The following is a 12,738-nucleotide window of genomic DNA, read 5'->3' on the forward strand; positions in this document are numbered from 1 at the left end:
CAATTTGGACCTTCAACCCATTGATCCCTATTGAAGTCCACTAACACCTGGAATATTTTCAACAAAAAAACTTAATTTCTTAATTAGATGAGATGGGGGTGACTAAATTATAAGGACATTTTTATTCTGGAAGTGAACTAATCATTTAAAGAGATACCACATCAAAAGAAAAAAAAAAAAAAAAAAGGCAATTTCTTTCTTTGCGTGTTAAATAACATAAAAACAACCCCCGACTGTTAAAGTGATGCTTGAGTGTGTAACAGAGCCCTGACTCATTCAAACAAGTAATGACGACTTGATACTAAATCAGTGTTCTACACACAGAAGTGTTTAAGATAAACACATGTACATGAGGTAACCACTCAGAAGAATAAATGTTGAATAGAACAAGCTTTTAAAAAAGTAATGCACATTCGCGGCACTACCACCATTAGAAATAATTCAACAGCCTCCCATCAATTCTTTCACAAAGACACTGCTACAATATCCAAGGAATTCCATATTAATTGAGACATCCAACTAGAGATGCAGGATATGCTAAAACAGTATAAAGTTTGTACACAGATCTGTCATTTGTCTCCAAAGACACAGCTCTCTGACAAATCCTCCTTGTGATGTTTACATAAACAGCAGATATGTTCCCTGGCATTTCCAAATCTATTGACCTGGTGCACAACAAAAATACGAACCGCTCCAAATATTTCAGGCAAAGGTTGACAAGTGTACCAAAAAACAACACAAGACGTTCAGAGATTTGATCGTGACACTGTTAAGGCGAAAAGATTCACAACATGTCTTGTCTAGCATAATAGAATAATCATGAAAAGGCTCAGCTGCGTTTGACATTGAAATGTGCTTTCATGCAAATGAAAATATTGCTTTCTTTACCATGGTTTAGATAGAAATGTCAAAGCGCTCGGGACACAGAGATGTTGTATTAGCATAGTGCCTGCAGCACACAGGAAATTCATCACAACACCTCCCATAGAGAAGATTTCTATATTGTGCCAGTTTTTAATTGGCCAATGAAAGTGGCACACATTTATAATTTTTTTGAGAAAGCAAGGATTCATTATCTCTCCCAAGCAGCGATAGAAAATACGTCCGACTCCTGTACTGTTTTAATGAATCTATAAATGTCAACCAACACTAATTACTTACAAATAACGATCTACCGGTGAACGATTCTGTCAGCAGCCTCTGCCTCATATATCTTCACCCTTCGTGATCTTTCATGAGTTTAACATAATTAATCAACGAGTGTTTTTGTTGAGTGAAATTCACACCGTAGGATTTGCGCAAATGTGTAATAGACAAGCTGTCGCAAAGTCATTGTGGTGAAGGTGAAGTGTGTCATGTTTTTAGATGTTAAAATAACTGGCTAGGGAAAAAATAAATGCCTATAGCTAAGCCATTTCTATGTTGATTTAACCAGAACTGTAAACACTGCAATTCTGTGTTGAGATTTTGAAGCCCAATAAACTGCATCTATCCATCATAAAAAGTATTCCACACAGCTCCAGGGGGTTAATAAAGGCCTTCTGAAGCAAACAGATGCGTTTAAGTAAGAAAAATGTCCATTTTCACAACTTTAGAAACTGTAATCTCTAGCTTCTGCTTACTGCTGTACAAATGTTCACGAAAAAGTGGCGCTCACCAGAAAATGACGCAGGACATAGGCGTAACGTAAACTCTGACGAGAATATGCTACCAAGTTTTGTTTACAGCAAAGGAAAACCAGTCTCCTCTTGGCTTATATCAGAATCATCCGACATTTTTCTTTACAAATTCTTGTTTTGTACTTCTAATTCATGACTGGTGTTTTGTTTTGCTCTCTCTACAAATGCATCGATTCACTTCAGAAGGCCTTTATTAATCCCCCAGAGTTGTGTGGAGTACTTTTATGATGGATGAATGCACTTTATCGAACTTCAAAATCTCAACACCCATTCACTGCCATTATAAAGCTTGGAAGAGCCAGGACATTTTTTAATATAACTCTAATTGTCTTCGTCTAAAGGAAGAAAGGCATATACATCTGGAATGGCTTGAGGGTGAGTAAATCATGAGGTTATTTTCATTTTTGGGTAAACTATCCTCAATTTTACTAATGTCTACAACAGTGTTGAGATATTGTCAGTGTCAAATATTAGTTTATCTTCATTTTTGCTTATTAGTATGGTTGAATTGGATCATCGAAGGTGAGCAGCAAAGACACTGGTTAATAAAACGGGATTAAACACATTAAGGATATTTGTATTATTTAATATTTGTGACCCTGGACCACAAAACCAGTCTTAAGTAGTACAGGTATATTTGTAGCACTAGCCAAAAAGACATTGAATGGGTCAAAATTATCGATTTTTCTTTTATGCCAAAAATCATTAGGATATTAAGTAAAAAATAATGTTCCACGAAAACATTTTGTAAATTTCCTACCATAAATATTAAAACTTAATTTTTGATTAGTAATCTGCATTGCTAAGAACTTCATTTGGACGATTTTTTTTTTTTCAATATTTCGATTTTTTGCACCCTCAGATTTCAAATAGTTGTATCTCAGCCAAACATTGTCATATCCTATCAAACCATACATCAATGGACAGATGATGTATTTCAATTTCAAAAAATTGACACTTATGACTGGTTTTGTGGTTCAGGGTCACATTTAATTATTGCAGGTTTGCGTCATATTCTAAGTCTGTTTTTATTGATTTTAAGGAATGCTAGATCTGTTTTTTTTTTCCATTTATTCTAGAATCCAAAGTAACGTTATTCCCGATTTCTCTCAACATGTGGACAGGAGAGCTTCCAGCTAATAAATTGGAAAAAAATTTAACTGGTGTTACTAATTTGAAAAAATAAAAATAAAAAGCAAATGAAAAAGTAATGCGTTACTTGACTAGATACTTAGAGTAGTAATCTGATTACCTTTTTTGTACTTTCTTTTTTGTGATGTAAACGTTAATTTCACTCAACAATATATAATTTACATTTTTTTTTTATGTTGACTGGTGAAGAATCGAGCATAACTGTCTACCAAAAGCAACTGCTGGACAGTACGTCCTGTCCTTCCCCCACATCATTACTGCGACTCTACTGACAAATTGGCCATTAATCTGTTTGCATCCCATCTTCCCTCTCCACAGGATCAGGTCTCTACCGTGCGACCGGATACTCTCGTACCTACTGCCCACATCCCGCAGTCACGGCATCTATTTAATGGCTCCGATTTCTCGAATCAATAGCTATTGACCGTGCTCTTCCAATCAGCCCGGACGCAAACACAGGGTATCTCAAGGCCACTGCCTGCATCACCTAATCCGTTACTAATGACGAATCAGCCCTTCAATTACAAAGGCACATTGAACAGCAGAGAGAGCTCTGCGTGCTGATATAGTGTGCTCTGACGACGGTAAAACTGATTAAAGCAACAAATTATTCAATGATTTGACTGTCACCGTTAGCCCGACATAATAGTTTCGGATCTCTCCAGCTATTTGCATGCTTAATGAAAACGGAAACCACTCCCAGCCGCGAGAGTCCCGAGTTAAACTGCAAACGCTTCAGCGGTAGAAATAGAAACAATGAATATTTTATATCATGCAGTGCCAATGACAACACAAATGAACCTTGTTTGAAAGTAACGAAATGTGTTTCACGGTCATTCCGAAAACAACTAGATGACAGCAGGACTGAAACACGGCGCTGTTGGGAAGACGTTAACCTTTGCACTGATCTGGGATCAACTGTGAGGTCAATTAGTCTCAGGATTCGAAAGAAAACATCTGGTCCCAAAGCAGCACAGAAGGATCGATCTACCCCAACAAAAAACAAAAACAAAAAAAACATGCAGGTTGTGTGTCTACAGCTTCCCTGTGGAATTGTGGCCTACCTAGCTCATTGTCCAGTTCCTCTGTATGTACCCCTTCTTCTCAAGAGGGAGTAAAAGGGGAGCAGGTGTGCACAAAGTGGGGCGAGAAAAAGAAAGGGTGTCAGAGAGGCAGAGAAGGTTAGTTGATATATAAAAAAGCAAAATTACAGCTCAAAGCTTTACAATTAAGCCACTATATTTCTTATATGTTTTTTTTTTCAAATCATAGAATGCAAAATTAGAAGCATTTATTAATAGCAAAATGATCTGGATTGATAGTTAATGCAGTTGATTATCAAGCAATTAAAATCATATTGCGATTTTAAATATATATATGCACATATAATCATAAAACTGCTCTGGCTATAGAGGTCCAAGGGAGTTGTTTAGTCCTTATAGCATTATAGAGGCTGTCTTAGTCATTCTGTCACAAGGTGAGAGTTACTGTTATGTCTATGACAGCTCAAGGGCGCCATCTACAGGCTATCATGAGATTACAATGGATGAGGTGAGGGCTGAAATTGTGAATCTGCTATTTGTGACACAGATATTATTAAAATTTTTGATTCACAACACTTAAAGCTTACGGCACAATGGTACAAAAACACTCACAAACAAGCATCAAAAACACACCATGACAGTGATATTTTTACAAGCACATCGGCCAGAAAAAACCTCAAGTGCATGTCCATACCATCATCTTCACATTCCTCCAGGGGTTTCTGAGGTTTGTCCAGGCATCGGGGGTCTATCCAGGATGTTGTCTTTGTGTTGTGGCTATGAATAGATGTAGAACACAGACAGTGAGGCATTGTTCGAAAAGACGCCTGCAGAACAACATCCTGTGGTCTCTTTTCTGCATCCCAGCAGGCAGGAAAACATATACTAAAGATACCGCAGTGTTTGATACTTCCTGTCTTGATATCTGAAAAAACTGCCAGGAGCCATATATAAACTTCAAATAAACAAAACTACTGTAACCTGTAAGGTATTTATAGCACAGGCTGTGTCTATACATAAAAATAACTGAACATACTGATATTCAGCATTCAGCAGTTTTGGGTGATACAGTTAGAGTTTAACATGTATTTCATTGCATTAGATTTTAAAGATCAAACCAAGTAGTGTCTGCAATCAAAAGGTCTTTGAATTTTTCTTAGATCTACTTTCGTTTTTGTATGCAGGCCCAATTGACACACATTTGAGAAATGAGTAACTCTTTGGGAGGGAAAACAAAACATAAATCAACATGTTTAATATCTACAAGCAATTATCAGCATGTTGACAAAAATATTGATATAAAATATTAATGTAATACATTTTGATATTAATAAATATTGCATATTAAAGATAAAAAACGTTAAAAATTCACAACTTCATAAATGATAACAATATTAGGTTTTTCTATGTTAATGAACAATTATTGAAATAAAATTATGATTATTATAATTTGAGAACTAAGCAAAACTAAATTTGTTAAATAAAAAAATGTGTTCAACACCAAAGCAATTATCAACATGTTGACAAAAATATTTATATAAAATTTAATGTTTTGAATTTAATATTATAATTATAATAATTATGATTTGAGAAATTACTAAATCCTTGAAAAGAAAAAAAACAAATCAACATGTTCAATATCAAAAAGCAATTATCAACATGTTGAAAAAAATATTTATATAAAATATTAATCATGTTTTGAATTTAATAGTATATTTATAATAATTATGATTTGAGAAATTACTAAATCCTTGGAAAGAAAATCAACAATTATATATATATATATATATATATATATGTGTGTGTGTGTGTGTGTGTGTGTGTGTGTGTGTGTGTGTGTGTGTGTGTGTGTGTGTGTGTGTGTGTGTGTGTGTGTGTGTGTGTGTGTGTGTGTGAAAGAATTCAGAACGTTATAAATAATTACAGTGGGTTTTATGTTAAACAATAATATTATGATAATTATGAATTGAGGTATTACTAAATCTTTGAAACATCTTTGAAAACAAATCAATAACATGTTGACAAAAATATTAATACAAAATATTAATTTAATATGGTTTTATAATTACATATTAAAATAAAAAATATTAAAGAATTCAGAACTTTATAAATAATAATGCGTTTTCTATGACTAAGACGTTTCTATTTAACTTATATATATATTAGTGGTGTGCATAGATTAATTTTTTAAATCTAGATTAATCTCACTGTAATCTTGGAATTAATCTAGATTAATCTAGATTAAAATGGCTAATTTGAATTCTGCCGAAGGCATTCAGAATATGTGTGCTACCCAAATAATGACTAAAAGTAAGTCTTTGAGAACGGGTTTCTCAAGCCAGGTGGCACATTAGACCAGGGGCTCATCTCCTGTTTCCAAAATGCATATAAACGGCTATATTTATTTTTTATCATATATATTGTTTTATGTCAATTATTTAATTAGGAATATATAAACACCTACATTATACTGTACAAAAGTAATACAGGACTAATGTTCTGTTATATGTTACACCGTACTTTTATTTTGACAGGTTGCCGTGAAGTTTCTGTGTGTACAGTATGATATGATGCTAATTTTCACAAATGAAAAGGTAAAAGTGACTCTCACAGCAGCTTTGGAGATGAGTTTTTCTGTTCATGTGAGATGCAAATGCCAAAAATTAACGGGAACATACATACAGAGGCAAACGGAACATGCAGGATTCATATTGAAACGGTCTTTTTGCATTTCAGTTTTCACAGACACTAGTCCATATCGCGATTTGAATTAAGTGGCAGACCAACTTTTGATTAATGAATCCAAAAATCGACGAATTTACGTGGCATTCGCGCTATAGTAGATTCGGTTTTTATGAATGGAGACCGCGATCCAATCCGTGTTTTCGCGGAGGAGACATTATAAACGCGCGACCATGTAGAGACAGAAATGACATGCCTTCATGTAAATAAGGCTCCGTCCACACGAAGCCGGTGCGTTCCCTATCCGATCATTTTTTTTCCTCGTTCTAAAAAAAAATTCCGTAAACACGAAACCACTGAAAACGGTGTAGTATATATGCCAGACCAGTGTGGGGTGCTGTAATTCTGCCATAGAGATACGCTATACACGGAGAAGAAGACTTTGAGCATGCGCATAACCTTGCACGCTGTATACGAACTAAGGGCCTGTCCACACGGAGACGCGTTTCGCTGTATACGTATACATTTTTTATCGTATTGGCGTTTCATCCACACGGATCCGGCGTTTTACGAGACTGAATCCGCTATTTTTTGAAACCGGGTCCAAAAGTGGATAAATCTGAAAACGACACCCTCGCGGTTTCGTGTGTACAGCCAATCCGTATATTTTGTGAAACGATGATGTCATCACATCACGTGTCGGCTGCGTCACACGTAACAGCAACAACAATAATGGCGGACTACATGATTGCGTTCGTGTTGCTACCATGGTTGCTACTAAGCCTAATAGCTTTATTGCAGCAAAATCTATTGCTTCTATGCAACTGTTATGAGCAACAAGCGATAATGTTCGCATCTTCGTCTTCTTCCTCTTAACCCAACTTTGACAATAGATTAACGGCGATATTTTTTTTATCGTCCGATAAGAGTCTCACGTTAACGCAGCACGTTAACGCCGATAACGGCCCACCACTAATATATATATATATATATATTTTTTTTTTCCAATACTTCATAGAAAAAAATGATATTGTTATTGTTTATGTTAATAAACAATTATTAACACAAAAATTATAATAATTATGATTTGAAAAATTACTAAATCTTTGAGGGAAAAAAATCAAGTCAACATGTTTTCAAAAATATTCATATAAATTATTCATTTAATATGTTTTGATATTAATATATATAATATTCTATATATATATATATATATATATATATATATATATATATATATATATATATATATATATATAATATTTTTTAAAGCATTCACAACTTCATAAAAAAACATAATACTGTTTTTATGTTAATAATTATTAACAAAAAGTATATTATGATTGAAAAATGGCTAAATCTTTGAGGAAAACACCAATGTTCAACACCAATAAGCAATTATCAACATGTTGACAAAAATATTAATATACAATATTATATTAATGTTTTGATATTAATACATATTAATGTTGCATTTAAAAAAAAATAGTAAAGAATTCACAACTTCATAATCAATAATATTACATTGTTCTATGTTAAAGTTATTACCATAAAAACTATGATCAAATGAAAATACAGTTATTCTCCTTTCTGAGAATGAAGAGAATGGATTTATTCATTTTTTTAATTGATTATTATCAATTTCAAAATTCTCTATTGATTTTTGCATCATCTATTGCCTCATCTTTCTTATTCTTATATTTTTGTTTTTAGGCCAACATAATTATATGTCATAATCATGAAAAAATAATGAAAAAAAAAAAATAGATCTTCTACTTGGATTGATATTTTGCATTATTTATGCAAACATTCATGCATTTTTCAAGTCTGCAGAGTCCAGAAATGTTCACAGCCACTATAAATGTCTACCTAATAAGAGTATAAAGACAGCATTTGGTTCTTACTCTATAAAGTAGACCTCTCCGTTCTCAGTGTAGGCCATCTCCCAGTTTTCGGGCAGAGGGCCCAGAGGGTCCTCTTCCGTGGGATAGCCGGGGTGTGTGTGTGTATTCTGAGAGCTCTCCGTGGTTGACGCCGAGGTGTTGTTGAGCCCGTAGGGTTGAACGTGGTCGCGGGCGAAGGGCCGCACGGAGGGGTGGTCGTCCGGTTCACTCGAGTCTCCTGCAAGATCAGTACACAAATACAGACCCTCTTAGTTCAACAACTGCATCCTAAATGAACATGGCAGTGTACTTTGGCTAAGGCTAATAGTTTGGAGAGTGCCACCAAACTTCCTCCCTCTCACTTCCTGTGAAGTGATCAAACACCATTCACACTCTACTATACACAAACACGCATACCGACACCTGGCTGTCTGACACTTTCCCACCCACACCAAAAAATGAAATCACCAACATCCCCTCGAATCAATAAGAGTGTAAACAGTTAACACTTAACCTTCTCGAAGAGGTGAGGAATCTAAACAAACTGACTCTCAACTACATTGCATGGCACGCCTGACTGAATTAGCTGCTTTAAATCAAACCACTCTGCCAAATGAAAGGCGTGATTCTGTATGAATAGGACAGCTTATTGCCCTTTTTAAATGAAGGGCCCTAGAGTTAACTTGGATATTGAACATGTGCAATATAAAATATTATAATACAGACGAATATACTCTTGAACAAAATATGCGATTACAGACTTGAGTATGGATTAGGAGAACGTCATAATGCAAACACAGACCAAGATGTTTATGTCTTTCTTTTTGAGGAAAACATTTCAGGATTTTTCTCTATATAGTGGACTTCAATGGGGATCAATGGGTTGAACGTCCAAATTGCAGTTTCAAGGCAGCTTTAAATGGCTCAACGATCAATCATTTTCTAAAAAAAAATATACAAATTCATATGCTTTTTACCACAAATGCTTGTATTACACCAGCTTTGTGTCCACGACTTCACGCATTATGTAATCATGCTGGAAAGGTCACGCATGGTTAGTTATTTGTCTGTGTACTCTGGTTCTAAAAGGTAGAGTAGGGCGAAAAACTGTTCTCTTTGTAAACATTGGGTTGGTATTTCCACCTATGTCAAATATGACCTTTCCAACTTGACTACTTAATGCGTGAAGTTGAGCTAGTGCAAGACGAGCATTTGTGGTTAAAAAGTACATAAATTAATTTTTATTTTAGAAAATGGCCGATCATTTTGCTAGATAAGACCCTTATTCCTCAGTTGGGATCGTGTAGAGCCCAATGAAGCTGCATTGAAACTGCAGTTTGGACCTTCAACCTGTTGATCCCCTTTGAAGTCCACTATATGGAGAAAAATCCTTAAATGTTTTCCTCAAAAACCTCAAATTCTTTACGACTGATGAAAGAAAGACATGAGCATCTTGGATGACATGGGTGTGAGTAAATTATCAGGAAATTTTCATCTGGAGTGAATCAATCCTTTAACGCCTAGTACTAGTAACATGTCTCAAAATTAATTTTTTTAATCTAGATTAATCTCACTGTAATCTTGGAATTAATCTAGATTAATCTAGATTAAAATGGCTAATTTGAATTCTGCCGAAGGCATTCAGAATATGTGTGCTACCCAAATAATGACTAAAAGTAAGTCTTTGAGAACGGGTTTCTCAAGCCAGGTGGCGAATTAGACCAGGGGCTCATCTCCTGTTTCCAAAATGCATCACAAACTGCTTGACAATTGCATATACGACACAATTAACTATACAAACTTGTGTAACCAGCTATTCCTACACGCGTTGCAGTTAAATACACAGACGCGCACGGGCATGGATATCTGCGTGCATAGTCTTCGGTTAAACTGCGTTGCTTTTAGAAGCGTCAATTCAGTTGTTGCATATAGTTTAATGTCTTTATTTCGGGATTATGAAAGTAAATTATAACTCAAATTTGAGATTTTACTGGGGCACAGCAGATTTTCACTGGGGCACGCGCCCCAGTAAAAAGGGTCTAGCAACGCGCCTGCCCTGAAGCAAACCCGGAGGCTTCATAGCTGCATCCATGTTAGCACGTCTCGTTTGATGTGGTAATTTCACAGTAGGCATACACACAGGTTCGAAGACTCGTTCTCGCCCCCTACAGAGCAATTCGGCTAGGTATACATCCGCACTAAAATATCAAGGTGAAAGTCATCATATCTTGCGTAGTTTAGACCCAGCTCCCAACCCAACTTTGAGAATAGATTAACAGCGATATTTTTTTTATCGCCCGATAAGAGTCTTACGTTAACGCAGCACGTTAACACCGATAACGGCCCACCACTACTCAAAATGCTCAAATGTGTCTCTATTGTTTAAAAGTTTGAGATCAGTAAGATTTTATGTTTATGTATTTTTAATAAATTAATACTTTTATTCAGCAAGGATGGATTAAATTGCTTAAAAGTGACAGTAAAGATATTTATAACTTTACAAAAAATAAACTGAAAACTGAAGCAATGAATGCTAAAAATTTAGCTTTGCCATTACGAGATTTTTTTTTTGTAAATCTATTAAATTTTTTAATAAAATACTTAATTTAATTGTAAACGTATTTAAAATTTTTATATAAAACATTTACATGTACAATATAATTATATTTTACATAATCATAAAATTTAGAAAATAAAATTGCTACTTAGTTTGATATTTATGTTTGATATTTAAGTTCACTTCCAGAACAAAAAATTACAGGTAATTTACTCACCCCCTTGTCATCCAAGATGTCCATGTCTTTCTTTCTTCAGTTGTAAAGAAATTATGTGGGTTTTTTTTGAGGAAAATATTTCAGGATTTCTCACCATATAGTGGACTTCTATGGTGCCCGTGAGTTTGAACTTCCAAAATGCAGTTTAAATGCAGCTTCAAAGGGCTCTAAAGGACCCCAGCTGAGGAAGAAGTGTCTTATCTAGTGAAACGATCGTTTTTTTTCTTCTTCTTCTAAAAAATTGACAATTTATATACTGTTTAACCGTAAATGCTCATCTTGTCTTGCTCTGCATGTACTCTGTGTATTCCGGTTCAAGGCAGTTTACAACGTCAACATGCAAAGAAGATCAAATGACCTTTACCAAAAAAAAATAAACAGCGATGTAGGACGATTTTGAAGTTGGAGGAGAAAATGAGGTGGAAGTTTTTCGACATACCCTAACTGTCTTGAACCAGAATACACAGAGTTCACGTAGAGCTAGCCAATATGAGTGTTTGAGGTTAAAAACTTAGTTTTGCTAGACCCTTCTTACTCAGCTGTAATCCTTTAGGGCCCTTTGTAGCTGCATTTTTGATGTTAAAACTAGCAGGCACCAAAGAAGTCCACTATATGCAAAGAAATCCTAAAATGTTTTATTAAAAAACAATTTCTTTACGACTGAAGAAAGAACGCCGTGCACATCTTGGATGACAAGGGTGTGAGTAGATTATCTGTAAACTTTTGTTCTGGAAGTGAACCTCTCCTTTAACAATATTACAGAATTGAATGTATTTTTTTTAAAACAATAGTGTATAAACATAATTCACTGTCAGTGTGTTACTTCATGTTCATAAAGTACAAAAAGTTTTAAAAAAACATATTTGCACAAAAGCACCGCTTTCAAATATACTCCTACTTTTATAATCACACAGCAAACATGACATTTAAAATGCTGAACGTTACTGTAGTTGAGCAGATGCATTATTCGAACTTTAGATGTGTGAACCTCCTACCTACTCAGATGAGGAAAATGTCTTTTGGTGAAGTTTCAAACCTTTCTTTTAGCATAACTAGTGATTGACAAGTGAACAACCAGTGCTTCGTTGTTGTCCAGCATATAACAGAATAGATTTACATTTATAATACAATGCAATGTGCATCTCTGAATATGATTCAAGCAATATAATCACATCACAAAACTGCTGACACCTGTAATTAGTGCTGTCCACTTGAGATCAGATTACAAGGATGTCAATACCTCTCATCAATCAGCAGCTATAGCATACGGGAATCTATCTCACAGGCAGATGTCTTCGAAGAACGCCACAAAATGCAACCCATTCAATCGAGAGTGTGAAAGTTGGCAGCGCATAACTGTCAGATCAATAAATAAAGACTGGGAGAGTCCATCTTGGTGCTTTCTAACACAAACAAACCCTTCTACCGCAGCCAGATGGCGCTCTTTCCCCCTTCCTTCCTGAATCGTAATGGCAAAGGAAGAGGAAAGCAACAAAGAGGCATCACTCATCCCTTCTCCCATGTG

General features: G+C 35.1%; 1 protein-coding gene across 1 annotated transcript in view; it reads right to left on the reverse strand.

Annotated features, from left to right (window-relative positions):
• The window catches only part of magi1b (membrane associated guanylate kinase, WW and PDZ domain containing 1b), a 125,531-nt gene that overhangs the window by 62,983 nt on the left and 49,810 nt on the right, over nucleotides 1-12,738 (reverse strand). Inside the window, exons 5-7 of the mRNA XM_073825504.1 lie at nucleotides 8,461-8,677; nucleotides 4,569-4,651; nucleotides 3,896-3,931 (exon numbers count right to left, since the gene is read on the reverse strand). Coding sequence (XP_073681605.1) covers nucleotides 3,896-3,931; nucleotides 4,569-4,651; nucleotides 8,461-8,677 — 336 coding nt within the window. The remainder of the gene's footprint in view (nucleotides 1-3,895; nucleotides 3,932-4,568; nucleotides 4,652-8,460; nucleotides 8,678-12,738) is intronic.

The sequence above is a fragment of the Garra rufa genome, chromosome 20 (assembly GCF_049309525.1).
Source record: "Garra rufa chromosome 20, GarRuf1.0, whole genome shotgun sequence".
Taxonomy (NCBI): Eukaryota; Metazoa; Chordata; class Actinopteri; order Cypriniformes; family Cyprinidae; genus Garra; species Garra rufa.